At 48.9% G+C, this 17211-nt stretch overlaps 1 protein-coding gene across 1 annotated transcript in view; it reads right to left on the bottom strand.

Annotated features, from left to right (window-relative positions):
* The window catches only part of DDX54 (DEAD-box helicase 54), a 560256-nt gene that overhangs the window by 17968 nt on the left and 525077 nt on the right, over positions 1-17211 (bottom strand). Inside the window, exon 17 of the mRNA XM_069619243.1 lies at positions 14930-15046. Within this exon, the coding sequence (XP_069475344.1) occupies positions 14930-15046 (117 nt within the window). The remainder of the gene's footprint in view (positions 1-14929; positions 15047-17211) is intronic.

The following is a 17211-nucleotide window of genomic DNA, read 5'->3' as shown; positions in this document are numbered from 1 at the left end:
TTGGTTGGGAGGATAAACACTTGGGGGTAGACTCTGGAGCCTTAAACTTTTTTTCTAGGCGTCCTTTCACTGCTGGTTCTGAGAATGGGTGTCTCATTGTCTGCAACCCCTCTTTCCATACATGGTCAAGTATCGGTATCGAGAACACCGACCTCCTTCTCTTGCCCATGTGGTCGAACAAAAAACAGTCCTTTTTCTGTTCTTCCTGGGACAGACCAAATTCTTTGCATGCCTTCTCCATCATCGAGTGGAATGACGCAATGTCGTCCGGAGGGGACGGGTGAGCTGGGCTTCTGGGGTTTTCTAACTCTGTCTCTGACTCCCAGGCAGGATCCCTGGAGGGGGATAAAGAGACCTCCGACATGGCTCCCCTGTCAGACTCCGAATCTGGTAGCTCACCTTCCTCCTGCGCCAGTGTTGAGATTGGCGTGCGTGGGTGCGGCGGATGACGGGACGGGCCCGGCTCGTCGACGGGTGACACTGGCAGGCTTGCCTGGGGAAGTCGCTGGTCCAACGACCGTAGCAAGGACTGAAGCGAGGACAGTATATCCAACGACAAAACCGATTGAGGAGAGGGGCAGATACCGGTGTAACGGATGCCCTCGTCGACGACTTGTCGGCCGCTCGTAGCCCTAGGTCTGCTGGGCCAGCCACTCTCTCGCTCTCGTCCTCCGAGGACAGCAACATAGCTTGTTCTTGTAGCAAAGCCTCTGGGGGGGTAGGGTCGAAGACTTCAGGCCTCCAGGCCTCCTGTAGGACCCCTGTCGACAAGGCTCTCGTCGACGCCATTGTCGACGGGACGGTGGATGCCCCTTGCGCCAGCGGCGGGAAGGCGGCCGGTGACTGGATCGCTGTCGTCGACTGCTTCGCAGGTGGTTTTGGCGGTCCCGCCTTCTCCACACTGTGCCCGCTTTTACTCGACTCTCGACTCGTGGTCGATCTGTGATGATCGCCAGAGGAGGATTTCCTTTCCTTCTCATGCTTTTTTGATGAGGATGATTTCTTTGACGAGGAGTCTGTAGTGGAGTGAGTTCCAGACGACTCTTTTTCCGACGGTCTAGATTTCTTCGCCAGTGGTTCCGACGAGGCCGCGCGGCGTGATGCTTTCGCCGACTGTGTGGAGCCTACCTCCGAGGGGGGGTATGCCCCCGCACCCTCATTCAGCCATGCCACCAGGCGTCTGTTCTGGTCTTTGAGGGTTTTTTGAGAAAAACCCTTGCATATATCGCAGGCATCCGCCAAATGGTGAGGGTGGAGGCAATATATACAATCCATATGTCCGTCCCCCTCGTAAACCTTTTTTAAGCGGCACGTCGCGCATGGACGGAACAGCGCTTTTCCTGATACAGAGGATTCCAATAAGGCAACCTAGTACAAAATAGTAAGACAACACAAGGAGATCCCACTACTTTGGAGACGGTTGAAATCTGAAGGGGAGCCGCGGGGGCGGGCCTCTTATACTGGGACGGCCTACGGAGCATGCGTAGGCGGGTCCTAAAAGGACGTAGATAGGACACAAAAGTGTCGAAAGTTTTCCTATAGGAAAGGCTATGTGTACCGAGGGGTCCCAGTCTGACGACGGGGAATATTCTAAGCATGTGAATCCATGAAAGATCCAATGCTGGAGAAGTGACCCTACACCTGCTCTTTGGTGAGGTATTGCATGGCCACTGTGTTCTGTCATTATTAGGACATTCTTTCCCCGCACAGAGGATAGGAAGGCTTTCAGCGCTAGTCCGATTGCCCTCAGCTCCAAAAGATTGATATGTAGTTTGGACTCCGATGGAGACCAACGACCGCTGTCAGATCGTTGGTGTGGGCTCCCCAGTGAGGTGTCAGTTTGCCGCCCATGTTTGCCAAAAGGGTTCTCCCTTCAGAATATTGTCCTCGCAAGCCCACCACAGAAGATCCTGTGCAACCACTTTTGGAACCTGAAGTAGGTCCAACATCTTTCCTGATAACTGAGACCATTGAGTTGTGAGAGCCCATTGAAGGGATCTCATTCTCTGGTGGGCCTCTGGCACCAGAAAGATGCAGGATGCCATGAGGTCGAGCAACCTTAAATAACCAAAGGCCGGGAGACGCTGGGCACTTTCAAATTTGGTGACCACCTGTAGAATGTCTTGAGTCCTCACATCGGGTGGCAAGCTCTTTCCCAAGGATGTATCCAGAACAGCTCAAATGAACTGGAGCTTTTGAGAAGGTATCATATGGGTCTTCTTGCAATTGAGGGAGAAGCCCAGTCTGTGAAGAGAGTGGCAGGTGACGTTGAGATGATCCAAGACTTGTTCCGGAGAACGTGCCCTGATAAGCCAATCGTCCAGGTAGGGGTAGACTTGAAACCCCCCCCCCCCCCTTCCCTGAAACTCGTTGCCACCACAGCCATCAGTTTGGTGAAAACCCTCGGTACGAGGCCAGCCCGAATAGCAGAACTCGAAATGGATAATGAGGACCACTAACTGCGAACCTCTATGCTTGAGATCGATTGGCACATGAAGATAAGCATCCAGGTATCTCAAGTCCAAGATGGGTCTCAGTCCTCGGTCCTTTTTGGGTATTAGGAAATATGGGGAATACCATCCCTTGTTCCTCTCCGCTACATGCACCTGCTCTAAAGCGCCTTTCTCTAGCAGGGTTAAGATTTCCTGCACAAGGAGCGGATCTGGAATCCTCAAAGACTGGCTGCACGGTTGATTGCTCCAAGGCCTCTGTATGAAAGGAAGGCAGTACCTGTGGGCTATGGTTTCCAATGCCCAAGCATCCGAAGTAATGTCTAGCCATTCTTCTAGATGCTGAGACAGTCTGCTTCCACTGGCGAGTTGTGACTCAAGACCTCAGAGGTTTTGAAGCAGCTGATGCAGTGGCAGCTGGTAAAAATGCCCCCGCTTTAGCTAGCTACGACCTCTCCCTCGTCCACCACGAGGGAACTTTCTTTGGTCTCTTTGACCAGCCATTCCTCTCGCTCTTCCAACTGAGTAGTAGCGAAAAGATCTACCCCTCCAAGTCTGTCCACTAGGGCGAAAAGGCTGAGGCACCTAAAGATTTGGCTGCCGCCTTAGAGGTCTGCAACTTCTCAAGGCTTTTGTCAGCTTTCTTGCCAAAAAGGTGACACCCGTCAAAGGGCATGTTGAGGAGTCTGCATTGCATGTCCGGTGCAAAACCAGAATTCCTCAACTACGTAAATCTGCCTAACGGTGCTAGTAGCCATGGCTCTGCTGATGCTGTCAGCACAATCCAGACCTGACTGAAAGACTCACACATGGCTTCTTTGCCGTCTCCAATTATGGCTAAGAACCCGTCTCTTTCATCCCCCTTAGGAATGTGCTCTGCAGCCATGGAAATGCAGTCCCATAGAGTGAATGTAAATTTTGCAAGTGCCATGTGGAGTTGGCCGATTTGAGCGCCATACTCCCTGCAGAAAATACCTTCCTTGCCCATCCATCTACTCTTGTCATCCCTCATCAGGAGGGATAGTAGGGTTAGCTGCTTGCTTAGAAGTTCCGGTAGCTGCCTGTACCTCCAGATTCTCTGGGGTGGGGTGTATTGAAAGGTGGTCGGGGTCACTACTGGAAGGGCGGTATTTCTTGGTCACATTTTTATTCACAGCCAGATTGGTTTCTGGCATCTCCCAATTCGCTGCCACCCTTTTTTGGAGAGCAATGTGGAAAGGTAATCTAGGATCTGACTGAGGACCCTTATCCAGGATGTCCATCGGATCATCCTGCTCAAATGGCTTACTCCACACCATATATTCCACTACCTTGGACATAAGCTGTCTATGTGACACATCGGCATGCTCCCCAGCCTCTGGTCTTCCAAACTCTAGCTCAGGTGAGGTGTCCACCCCACTGGCCATCTGCAGATTATCATAAAAGTCTTTCAACCCTGATTCCTCAGAAATTACAGGCACATTTGGCGTACCAAATTGGAGATCAAAGGGTGCATCATTGTCTGAGGGTACATTCTCATATATTGAGGTAAGGGACTTAAAATAGTCCTTCCTTGGTAAAGGCACATACGTTTTTTCAGGCATGAAGGGTTTGATAAATAGTGGATTTGACGCTGGAGGAGCAGTCAAAACCTTTTTCGATGGCGCCATAGGTTTTGATGGGGCATTCAACGCCGATGTCGCAGCTGATATTGATGGCACAGGTGAGTCCTATGCCAGTGGCGTTGAAGGTGACTACGATGTCGAGGGCTTGGCTGGCGTCGAAGGCGCAGCCGGCGTCGATGACCCCGACCTGTGCTTATGTTTTCGGCTCGACGGATCCTGTGATGATACGTCATCGCATCGAGGCCTCAATGGCTCTCAGTGAGGATCAGGCCTTCATCCCGGAGTCGAGAAAGCGCAGTTTTTAGGTCGATCCCTTTCCTTACTGGCTTCTTTGGAAGGCGTGGTAGAAGCATGGCTTGCCGTGGGTTTCTGCTTTTCAAATATTTTTTGTGTTTATGCTCTAAAAGCTTCCTATTCAGCAGGAGTATTTTTTTGTGTGGCAAGACACTCTCAGGGGAGGTGTCCGCCGATTAAGTCGAAGGGGACCTATGGTACCTCTTTTTGGACTTCTTCGACAAGGATGAGAAGTGGTGGGAGCCACTCCTCGATCTCGACCTTTTAACTTTCTTCCTCCGGGGAGAGTCGCTTCTCGACTCGGTCAAAGGTTTTTTTGGTCAGGGTAGATGATTTGGAGTTTCAACCTACCGCCAATTTCCCCTTTTGCTCCTTCGAAGCCTTTCCGATCATTGACTGGCACTTAGAGCAAGCCCAGGTCTTATGCTCCACCCTGAGACACCATAGACGTACGATGTGGATCGTTCAACGACATTTTCGATTCACAATACCGACACTTCTTGAACCCGGTATTCAGGGTAGTCGGGGTCGACGAAGAAAACATACTCACGTACGATAGTAAAGAAGCGGCTGTATTTCTCGAAGTGATAGAATTCGCTGAAAAACGGAACTGAAGCCAATGGGTGCTGCGGTGCTATACATACCTTCGATGACATCATCCTCGCGACGGAGGCCCTCGAGGGCCATCAAGTCGACTGCATCGACACACAGCGCCCTCTGCCAAAAAATAAATTCCAAATCAGCAGAAGCTGGATATCGAATATCAAAGATGACGAATACGTGAGGACACAATCCATTCAAACGGGAGTTACAGGTAAGTAACTTGTTCCTTACTCTTAGATGTACAGGGCTACCCAATCCTTCCTCCTCGCGGGCACCAAACTGGACCGCAGATGCCCTCGAGATCATGGAATGGAAAGAGTCAACCTTGTTTGGTGGTGATGCCCTTGCGGGCTCATCGGCACCTAGTGGCTCCCCGTCAGCCGGAACAGTCAAACATTCGTATGTGATGCTGTAGTGTGTCAGAACCTGTGTCAGTGCATGGCGGCTTCACCACCAGAATTAAAGGCCTTGGGGCGCTGTCGGCCGCGGAACTGCTGGCTGGCGCTGCGGCCATGAAGGGCTAGGTAGGCAGCTTGGTCTTGGCAGACTTGGCCTGGGAGCACTCCTAGCCAGCGGTCTAGAAGGGCTGCAGACAGGGCCAAGGAGCGGGCAGCTGGCAACCTCTGTTGTATTTCTGACACCAAGGTGTGGAGGGCCGCGAGAATGTTGTTAGGAATGATTCCTCTTTACTGCACCTTTCCTTCCATTTCTATGGACCCCCAAACGTTTTGCTTTTATTTTTGATCCTGACCTATACCTTTTACAATGCAGTGAAGTATTAAGCTCCACTACCCTGTCTTTTGCTCATCTGTTATGGGGAAACTGACATGTCCTTCGGGCTGGCAGTACTGGGAAACAGTGTCCCCGCCCCTTGTCTAGTTACCGTGTTGCTACATTTAGTAACTTATCACTTTTTATCATTGTACAATGCCTCTTACAATGCAGTAAAATGGAGTACACTTTTTTGTTTCACCCTAGACTTACACTCAGAGGATTTTTGGTTATACTAGGTGTGCTAAATGGTGGCAGCAGTTACTTTTTCCTACTTTTGGGACTTTTCATTTTAGCCTTACCACGTTTGGCTACTAACTGTGGCTAGTGGCCAAATATGGCCATGATACAAGATTTTTTGCTTGTCCTTCGGCCATCTTGTCTTTTAGCCTTCTTCCTGGCCTGTGAGGCCAGGAAAATCCTTATATGGACTTCCAGTCCTGGGAAAGCAGAGGCTTTTGGCAGGCTACTGGGGGGCTATGTGTTTGCTGCCAGGAAGTGGACTGGGACTGTCTGGTCCCAATCCACATACTGTGTGGACTGTGTGTATCCATTGTGGACCCCTTACAAGCTCACCACCTCTTGAGACTTAGCCTAGACCACTCGACTAGCTACCTTGAACTGGTTTGGCTACAGTTCCCCAGAGTTGTCCCAGTCACAATATAAATTGGCCGTCCATGTATCTGTCCCCCCCAGGCCAGAGTATAGAAAATCAGTCCTATCAAATTGAAGTACAGCTGTGGGATGACCCCTCTCCACTTAACATTAAGGTGTTTAGTGGGTGAGGATCAGAATTGGGTACCTCAGTGTTGTACACTGGTGGAGTGTCTGGATAACACTTGCACAGTACACTCTGATATCTGATTGCCTTGTAGTTGACAGTCACCTACTAGATTTGATAACATGGAAACAATTAATTTCACTACTTTAAGTTCTGCTAAGGTGGATCAGTTGAAATTGTTGCGTAGTGTCAGATGCCTAACAGTCTCTGGCACTAAAGCTGAACTAATTGTAAACATTCTAGATTTTGAAAAGAGTAGGGGTGTACCTCCCCTAACTAATAGTACTGATAGTGGAGCTGGGGCTGTAACCAGCAATAGTAATGGAATTGCTGTCAGTGCAACTACTAAAGATGAGCAGAAGGGGTGTGAATCCTCTAAACTTTATTCTGTCGCAACCTCAGATGCAGAGGCAATTTTTTTACTTTAAATAGGAGAAGCTCAGGCTTAAAGTAAAAGAGCTCAAGTTTAACATGGCTGGATTAGACTTTGAAAGAATTGAGAGACAGGACGGCAGATCATCAGGTTTCACAAGGTTCTTACAAAGGATCTGGAGATGGTTCTGGGTCCTCTTTACATCCAAGATTCTCAAAAGATCTGCTCAATGTGTATGAGGAGAAGAAAGATATAATTGACTGGTTTGTTACTTTTGAGTATCCATGTGAAGTGCAAGGAGTGAGTGATGCAAATAGGATAGTATGGTTGCTCAGTAGATTGCCTCATTCTGGCTGTAGTGCCATTATTGATTTGTCAAAGGGTCAAAGGCTGAGAGACAAGGCTTTGTTAAACTTAAGCAAACTCTAATCCTCAAGTTTGGGAAGACTCCTGCCCAATACTTGAGGGGATTAAGAGAGTATAAGTAAAAAGAATGTATGACTTATCTTAGGGTTTAGTGCAATACTGTATTCATGAACAGTGTGTTTTACTGAATGATTAAATCAGGTTAGAACCTTTTTTTGAGAAAAGATTCCTTAGAAAACGTGTGTGGCTGGGTAGAGGGTTATCAGGTAACCACATTTAAGGGCAAGATTCATTTGGTCATGCTTGAACAGATTTTTGCCTCTTGTCCCCTAGAGCATATGCAACATTTGGCTGACTCAAAGGAGTTAAATCCGAAGAGGTTCGCCATTGCTGCTGACTTATGGGTCTCACATAGTTTCCAATAAGGACAAGCATGCTTCAGGTAAGTAGGCGGAGGGAAAGAAGCAGAAAGAAAAAGAGGGTGGGGTACTGATAAAACTTTGTCCAAGAAGGCCCACAACAGGTTTAAAAAGCTTTAGTCACAAGAGTCAGGGTAGTGGGACTAATCCTCCAAAGCATGAGAGTGGTTTCTCTAAACCTCCCTATGTGTCAAGACCCAGTGGGACTTGCTACACTTGCGAAGCCAGTGACCACAAGAAGGGAGACCCCAGGTGTAAGTCTGGCCTTCTCTCAGTATGAGGAAGAAGAGATTGCCGGGGGTTCCTTCCCTTCAGATTCCTTCCCCACAGGTTAAGAGCATGAAGGTAAACTAGATTCTTTAGAAAATGGAAGTGCTGGAGCTTCTTCTCCCATCCCAGTTCTGTCCCATAGTCAATTTTTCTGAGGAAGGTGTTGAGGTAGCAGGTGTAAGTACCTCTACTGTTAGTACACTGGGCCCAGTCATACTGATGTAGCTTCCTCCATGGTAAACCCACAGGTTCAATGTTCCAGTAGCACCTGCCATTAGATCTGTGAACGGAGTAATGGTCAGGGCATATGTCAATGTTAGGGGAGTGGTTCCTAGAAGAGTTCTGGGTGAGCTCAGTCTTCAAGACTTAGGTCCCGATATACCCTCACCAGACCATTCAAACTCTTGGTCTCGGAATTAGGCAAGCCTAGGCCTAAGGGGAAGTCCATGGCCAGAGGAGCTACAAACAGAGGGAAGGAGAATATTCCCCCTGTCCCACCTACAACATCTGTTGAGGTAGTTGGTAGAGTCCCTTTTCCAAGTTTAGAAGAGGGACCCCAGAAAATCTTGGATCCTATAGGACTCCTGAGACATCTAGGATGCTGGTATAGGAGATCCCTAAGGGAGAGGGAAATATGGGCCAACAGAAAAGAAAACCATCTTGGATAGTCCTATGGAGAAAAGCATCATTCCAATGGGAAGACTCCCCTCCAGTAAAGCAAATAATCCAACATGAAGGTGGGTTACTGAAAGGTAAGCCGACACAGCTCACCAGAGAAAACCTTGAGAGGTTGGATGTTTCTCAGGTTGTGAGGCCCTTCCTCCTGCAGTTGATGTGTGACCCTCCCCTTGTGGTTTACCAGTGTCAGGATACCACCAGAGTGGTCCAACACATGCCTGCTGCCCCATGCTAGGGGTCCCAGAAGAAAACCAATATAGGAGTCTCAGTATCTGTCACCAGGTTGACAGGTGTGAGACAGTAATTCAGTTACTCCAGAAGCCACTTTTAGGAGTTAACTCATTATTACCAGGAGTCAGGCCAAATTTGATTAGCCCTTTGACTCTGAAGACCTCAGGCAATAGGTTACTATTGGTGATTGCAGATACCAATGCCATTTGTCTGTGTTCCACCCCCACAAAGAATGACTACCAAGTCAGTCATTGACACCTTACTGAAAGACAGTCCCAGGAGGTAGCTCCTCTGCTGATTAGTGGTCAGACCCGGTGGAAGCAGATTAAAGTTACCAGTGAATTGTCACTGAAATATCATCCACGGGAAGATGGCCTGAGGGATAGATTAGTCAAAGCTCTCAAGTTTGATTGGACCCTTCAGTGGGCCCCTGAGAAGGAGGTTGGACCTTCTGTCAAACTTAATGTGTAAATCCCTGAACACATGTGAGTGGCCAGGGCCCTGCCATGTTTCACAGCTTGGTAAAGTAAACTATTCAGTAGGCATTGGTCAACCTGGAAAGGTTACCATTAACTTTCCTATGGATAATGTGCAGGATTCTATCTTGAGAGATAGAGTTGAGCCCTGTTTATGGTTACAGAAATTCGCCAGAGACATCTGTGTCCCCCTGCCCTGTGCCAAAGCAGTCCTTCCAATGGCATCAGTGAGGATGACCTAGTGTCTTCTCACCTGACCCCACATCAGCAAGGTGAGCTGGAGATTTTGCTGAGGCAAGCTCCCTCCTTGTTGTCACCGAGACCCCTGGTGAAAGGTTGGTGTAACAGGACTGTATTATGGATTTGGTAAACCCACCAAGTGTGGGTATTGTGGTGGTACGGACCAAACAAGAGGTTCTGACAGTTGGTATGAGATCAATCCTGTGTTGGAACAAGGGGTGTTTGAAAGCTATAAATGCCTAGAGTCCAGTTCTAAGGATATGGAGGAACATACAAGTACAGCCAGTTTGGAATTCCGTATGGACACAATCCCTGTATTCTGTCCCCAAGACAGATGCACACTCACCACTAAGAGGTCACAACCTGATGGATCAGCTCTGTACTGAAAAGTACAGTAGCCTTTTTGTATCTCTCTACAAGGTATGGAAACATATCCCTGGCAGTCTATGCTAAGGAGTAGACAGCAGTTTCAGCCTTTTCAGATACTTACTTCAATGTATTGACTTTTCGATTAATGGCTGCAACTGACACCTGTCAAATGAGATTAGACCCTGTTCTGAATGGGAAGAAATATCTCAGCAATACATGTCTGCATGACATGGCAGATTCAACCCCCACTTGGAAGGCGCTGAGAATAACACAAGAGACTGGGTGTCGGTACCTTCATCAGGCCAACTTGTTCTGGGAGACAACCAAGTGTCAAACTGAACAAGAACCATCGGCCTTCCTTCAGCATAACTTTGGTGTAAGTGGAGGCAAGATGCAACCTTTTGTCAGTGAAGTACCTGATGTACAGAACTGGGCAACCCCCAAGACCCAAGTCCAAGTGAGGACCTTTCTGGGCCTTACTGGTAAACGCAAGAGAAAAGCGCAGACTATAGAAATATAGCTGTCCCACTGCCTGCCCTCATTACTGCAAGGGGGCCTAACAAATTCTTATGGACCCTTAAGTGTGAGAAGGCCTTCACTGGCCTGAAAGAATCCTTAGGTCAGGCCCCTGGTTTAAGGGACCCTGATTCGAAGAGACCTTTCAGAGAGATGCCTATGACACTGGGATAGTTGGAAAACTTTCACAGCTTGATAACAAAGGGTAGGAACAACCTATATATCATATCAGCTACCAGTTTAGGAGTGGAGAACTCCGGTGGCCCCAGGTGGAGAAGACTTGCTTTTCCATCATATGGTGCCTAATGAAGTTGAGGTCCTACCTCTATTTGACACACTTCACGGTGTATGCTCACCCTGAGCCTTTGAAGTTGTTGGTGGATATTAAGGGAGAGAGTACAAAGTGGCTCAGGTGGATATTATGAGTCTGCAGGCCTTGAACTTCACTATTAGGCATAGGCCAGATCCCAAATATAGCAATGCTGATGGGATGTCCAAGTGGGATAACCAACTTGAACAGAGTACCCATCCAGGGGTGGATTAGTTCCCCCTTGTCCCTAGTTTGGGAGTGGTGAGTGTCAGGAAACATTACTCTTTACTACACCTTTCTATGGACCCCCAAACTTTATGCTTTTATTTTTGATCCTGACCTATACTTTTTACAATGCAGTGAAGTCTTCACTACCCCGTCTTTTGCTCATCTGTTATGGGGAAACTGACATGCCCTTCAGGCTGTCAATACTGGGAAACAGTGTTTCCCTTAGTCTAGTTACCTTGTTGCTACTTTTAGTCACTTGCTATCACCTTTTATCATTAGACAATGCATCTTACACTGCAGTACAATGGGATACACTTTTTGTTTTACCCTAGACTTACACTCAGATGAATTTTGATTACTCTAGGTGTGCTAAATGGACAAGCTGGGTGGCAGCAGTTACTTTTTTAGACTTTTCATGTTAGCCTTAAGGCCTTTACCATGTTTGGCTAGTGCCAAACATGACCATGCCACAAGATTTTTCACTTGTCCTTTGGTCAGCTTGTCTTTTAGCGTTCTTCCTGGCCTGTAAGGCCAGGACAATCCTTATATGGATTTCCAGTGCCCGGAAAAGCAGAGGCTTTTGGTGGGCTACTGGAGGGCTGTGTGTGTTTGCTGACAGGAAGTGGGCTGGGACTGTCAGATCCCGATCTCCCGATCCACATACTGGTGCCAGTGAGTCTGGGTGGAATGAACAAGTTTTGCCGCCAGTGGTCCTGATTGCAACACCTGGGGGGGGGGGGTGGCTTGTGTGTGGCAGATCCGGCATTTGCTAGTGGGGGCTGCTGCTCTTACCTGGCTTTATGGATAAGAATAGGACCTCTGCACCCACTCTGGAGAGATCCTGGACGAAACAAATGGAGCCAAGACTCCTGTCCAGCTACAAGACTTGCAAGCAGACAGTGGACCTGTCAGAAGAAGGCTTGGTGACATTTGTTGCTGCCCTGGTAGAACCCTGTGCTGTAGAAGATTTCCAGCAGTCCTGCGAAGGAGCTGCGGCCTTTGGAGTGGAGAGAACATCCATTCTCAGCGTCAGCTCGGAGTCCTGCGAAGAAGAGCCTTCAGAAGTACCCTGGGACCGCCCTGTGTCTGACCAGCTCCGAGTTCGGGCTACTGCGCTGCTGATGGAACTTGGGGGCTCCTCAGCTTGTTCTACAAGACTTTCCTCCACAAAATACATTTCTCGTCCTAGCATCAAGAGGACCAGAGATGGGAGGGAATGTTTGAGTGCAACAAGTGAGTCCCTTTGTGTCACTGTGCATCGGTGGCCGTCGCCCGAAATTGCTTACCTGCATCCATTCCTGAGAGGGGCCCTGCATCCAGATTTGCTGCATTCGACCAGTGAGAGTCCTTGCAACAGCAGACACCGACCGGAAAGCTGCTCGAAACTGCAACCCCTGTGGATCGAGGGCTGAGGTGGACAGTGAAAAATGCGACCTCAGACCTTCTTCAAATGACCTGCCAAGTCTTATGAAGAATCAGAGTACAGGGGGTGAGTTATGGCGATACTTACCTGCACCCTAAACTCCCTTTTAAAGTTTGCTAACTTTTATAAAACGTTTCTAATACTTTGGTTTTGGCATTGCTTGTTCACACATGATGGTGTGGTAGTTTAACTCGTCCTCTGGCACTCGGGGTTTGATATGCATTTTGCCCTACAACAGTTATGGTATACTGGTATCTAATTTTTAGTATTGTGTGATAATATTACCTGTTAGTAGTAATTTTTCACAGTGTGTTTTGGCCATAAGTAAACCTGATTTTATAAGTGTTATCCTTGACTGCTGCACTGTGTGTACTAATTGTGGACCCCTTACAAGCTCACCACCTCTTGAAACACCCCCAAACCGCTCACCTAGCTACCTTTAACTGGTTTGGCCACAACTCCCCAGCGTTGTCCCAGTCACAATATAGGTTGGCCGTACATACACCCGTCCCCCAGGCCAGAGTATAGAAAATCAGTCCTAACAAATGTCAAGCAACATGTCCCTGCGCACTGGCTGAGGCGCAAAAGGAGCAGCTCCCAACGGCTCCAGGCTAAAACGCCTGGACGGTGCAAACGGTAGATCAGGCTCCCCACCCCGTGGAAATACCTCCTGGAACATGGGGCCAAGGCCTACCTCGTGGTCTGAGTAGTAGCCTTCGGGCGAGTGGTCTTCATCAGAGCTTGTATAGATGTGGAGGGATTTCCTCAGAGACCCCATCAGTATTGTCAGTGACATCCTCACTGGCCTTGGGAGAAACTCCATAGGAGGTAGCAGCTCTTTGGTTCTGCCTGAATCCTTTGGGAATGAGGAAACAATGGGCACCTACACCCTGATGGGCACATCCTCTGCGGTTGTGGACTGAGCAGCCGCCGCCAGAGGAGGCCGTGTAGGCAGAGTCACCCGTGGAGTTGCTGTCATCTTGACTGTTGATGACCACGCTATTTATAGGGTCTCCCCCCCTGAAGTAATCGTCGACTAGGTGGACGGCTTGACAGACAAAGCCATCATCGACGAAGTTGTGATGGACGATGGGCCTCCTGAAAACTTCTGGTTCGTAGCCATGTCCGTGGACGAAGATCTGTGCTTCGAGAGGGTCAAGGACTTCCTCACAGAAGGCACCCCCCCCCCCGACCCCAACCGGCGGCCTCACCATGGACGGAGATAGAAATGGGGAGCCGGTCTTTCCTGAGCTGGGCCCTGCAGCGTTCCGTGGTGTTATACCTTCTTTTGGATCCCCTGGGACGGGGCATCCTCTAAGAATCTCAAACATTTTCTAAGAGGTAGCATGCTCATGGGACCGGGCGTTCCTGGACGAGGCAGGGCTGCGATTGAAGGCTGAGTTAGCAGCCTTCCCCTCCTTGAGCCACGCCAACAACCTGCGATAGCGGTCCTGCTTGGTTTTCGCTGGGAATCCTCAGCAGATCTCGCATCCGTCCTCATCGTGGTCTGGATGCATGCAATACAGGCACTTGCAGTGCTGATCCTCGACGTATACGCTTCACCGTCCACAATTTTGGCAAGGCTTGAAGAGACTCCTTTTCCCCTCCTCTGACATAGTCGAGGTGCAAAGTAGGCCTAAGCCTGGGCCCAGTGAAACTTGAAGAGAAGATCCAACGTTTTATGGAGATCTTCGCCGGCAACGGGTCCCTGCTGCCGATAGTGAACCGAAAATGAAACTAATCGGAAAACATTTCAATTTGTATCAGAAAAAAAACTCAAAAAATATAGCTAAATACTCGAAGAGCAAGGTGAGAGGACTCTGAACACTGAAACGTGCAGAAAAATCTGAAGATGGCCACCAGGCGGTAGAGCTTAGGGAGATGACTCATTGGAGGGGGGCAGTATGACCCAAAATATAGTGATTGTTTATAGAGGAATAATGCAGTTTTCAGGTTAAAGCACACTGCTTTTATTTTTTTTACCAAGGATTCACAGCCTGACAACAGGAAATATTCATGAGCCTGCAAATCAATGCCAAACACCATGCTGGAGAAGTCTTCTATAGTATTACCACAGGTGGACTTTAAAACTCCAACAGGTCTTATCACAATGAGAAAACCAAGGTGCAAATATCAGTGTACTCCTGTCACAGTGGGGGGGGCACATATAACAGAGGGGTGCTAGGGCAGTGGGATAACCAGTGAGCAAGTATCAACCTTGCATAATTATCCCAGTGGCAAAACATCACAATGGAAAACCAGGGAGCAAGGGTCACAGTAGATCAAATGTCACAGTGGTGTAATTCTCAGTGGCCAAAATCCAAAATGGGGCAGCACCACAATGGGGAGTCCGAGAGCAAATATCACAGTGATGATGCATTTATCACAGTGATAAAAACTGGGTAACAAAAACAAAAAATAATTTTAAAAAAATCAACTTTACCTGGTTACCAGGGTGTGAAGCACATTAAAGCACACTAAAGCATATTTATGATGGCTGCTCAGTTGATGAGGTCCTTTCACTCACCATTTTAGCACCTGCTGGTTTTTCTTCATGTCTTCAGTGTGGTCACCAATGATGTCAAGCACTGCCCGGGAGGCCTGCTGCTCAAAAGTGCTGCCGCCAGCAGCATCAACGGTCAAGCTGAAAAATAAAGAGAAGCAGAATGGAATGGATGCACTTGACAAAAAAAGACACTTCCGATGTTGGCGGAGAGACTACCCAACACCAGTGAAGGGGCTCCTTTGCTACAGTAATCGGTCAGCCATTGTATCAACAAGCCTGAAATGATTGTAAAGTTCACCAGACGAGATCCTAAACATATGCGGAACACGTTCACAACGCCATCTCATCTAGCCCACACACCACCACCACAATCCCATACCCTGTAACTTGCCAAAATGAGATGTACAGCCTCTTCCTCAACCTGCCCGATTCCTCCCTTCGCCCCCTTCAACTAATCCACTGCAAGACTTACCCTTGGCCTCAAGCCCAGGGACTGAACGTTTCCAGCCCTAAAATCTCTCCACTTACTCCCGGTTGCTGCAAGGATCAAGTTCACAAGCTTCTGCATCACCCACAATGCTTTCTGAGGTCTGGGACCCTGCTACATCAACTCTCTCTCTCTCTCTCTCTAAATACCTCACTGCTAGAGACCTTCTGTCTTCTAGCTCCAACTCTGCAGATCAGATGCTTTTTCAAGCAGAGTGTGGGGGGTAGATCTCTCCTCTGCAGGTGCCTCCCTCTGGAATATACTCCCTGCCCCTCTCAGACTTGAGCCGGATCTCCTAAAGTTTCGGAAGCTTCTCAAGAATCTCCTTTTTTCATCATCCTTCCTCACCTCCCTCTCTCCCTCCCTAGCTAATGTCCCCCTCTACCTCTTGACTGGCTGCCTGGTTCCCTCAGATTCTTACAGGGCACCAGGCCCTCCTTCGGCACTTGGTCCCCCCTGACGGCCATCCTGCACTTGCCCTTTCTGGGCCCCCGGCACTAGCCTGGCCAGGTCTGCACCCTTGAGCCCCTCCCAGTCCTGTTCTTCGCACTTAGCATGTGGACCTTCTTCCCCTGGACTCTCTTTTCCATGGCTCTGTCCACCTGGCATCCCCTGGCACTTGCTTAAACCATGGGCCCTTCCACTCTGACCGGCACCCCCTTTCCCGCACTTCTTGTTAATGCACTTTCACGATCCGAATGTCACAAGGCCTAGTAGGGTAGTTTGTTTTGTCACCCGTGTTCCCCCACCCCTTGTCTTGTTGCACCTTGAAACACATTCTGTATAGGCGCATTATAAATAACCAATAATTAAATAAAAAAGGCTGTGCCAAGATATTTTCACTTATTCTTTTGCCATATTGTAGTTTGACCTTCCTACCTTGCCCGGTCAGGGAATCCCATAGAAGGTCATGCACTTGTCTGGGAAAGCTGTTGCTTTTGTGGGGTAATGCTGCCTGTGTGTGTGGGCCAGGAAGGGGGCGCCACTGTGTGGGCCAGGAAGGGGGAGTGACTTTGGCCTCATTCCACATCCGTGGTGCCAGAGTCTCTAGGTGTGGGGCATGAGTGAAACCAATAGTTGTCCCAGATTGGACAACTTCTGGCTGTTTGAATGGTGCAGATCCTTACCATTGGTGGGCTTGGACTTGCTTCCAGGCTAGATTTTGGATAAGAGTACTCCTGCAGGTATTTCTTCAGATCAGCATTAGGACCTACCTTGTAGACCAACAGCCAACTGAAGATCTGAAGAAGACTCACAAAGAGGCCTGGCATCCCTTCCTGCCTCTGGCCCAGTGAAGCCCTGTTGGACTGCCTGACCTCCAAAGAACCTGAGCAGTGTTTCAGCCCTTGGAATAGTGGGACCAACTAGTCTCAACGCCTTCGAGGATCCAGCCATCCTGAGCCTACGGAAGTATTTCTGGATCACCTGGTGGAATGATAAGCTCTCTCATGGGCTACCACGCCAGAAGTGTCATAGTATGCGACTGCACACAGAACTTTGTGGCCTTCACTCTGAATGTCAACGTCCCAGCACCAGGGGATGATGTCCTAGAGGAGCATCATCAACCACGAATGAAAGGACGCCTGCCCTCACATGTGTCCATTGACCATCGCTGAAACTCACCTTCCCCCCCCGTCCTGTGAAGTGTCCTAAAGATTCCTGTATCAGTTTGTCATCAACAGGGGTTGCATCTTGCACATGGACCAGACCGGTAAATCCTAACATCCGCCTCTCACTGAGAACGGCGGCAGGAAATCCAACCTCCAGCGTTCACCACTCGACCCATCAACCCATCTGGGAAAATCCGAGTCAGGGG

The sequence above is a fragment of the Ambystoma mexicanum genome, chromosome 10 (genome assembly GCF_040938575.1).
Source record: "Ambystoma mexicanum isolate Mex_15411 chromosome 10, UKY_AmexF1_1, whole genome shotgun sequence".
In the NCBI taxonomy this organism is placed as follows: Eukaryota; Metazoa; Chordata; class Amphibia; order Caudata; family Ambystomatidae; genus Ambystoma; species Ambystoma mexicanum.
The sequence above is the reverse complement of the archived record's forward strand: the minus strand, read 5'-3'. Positions and strand labels throughout refer to the sequence as shown.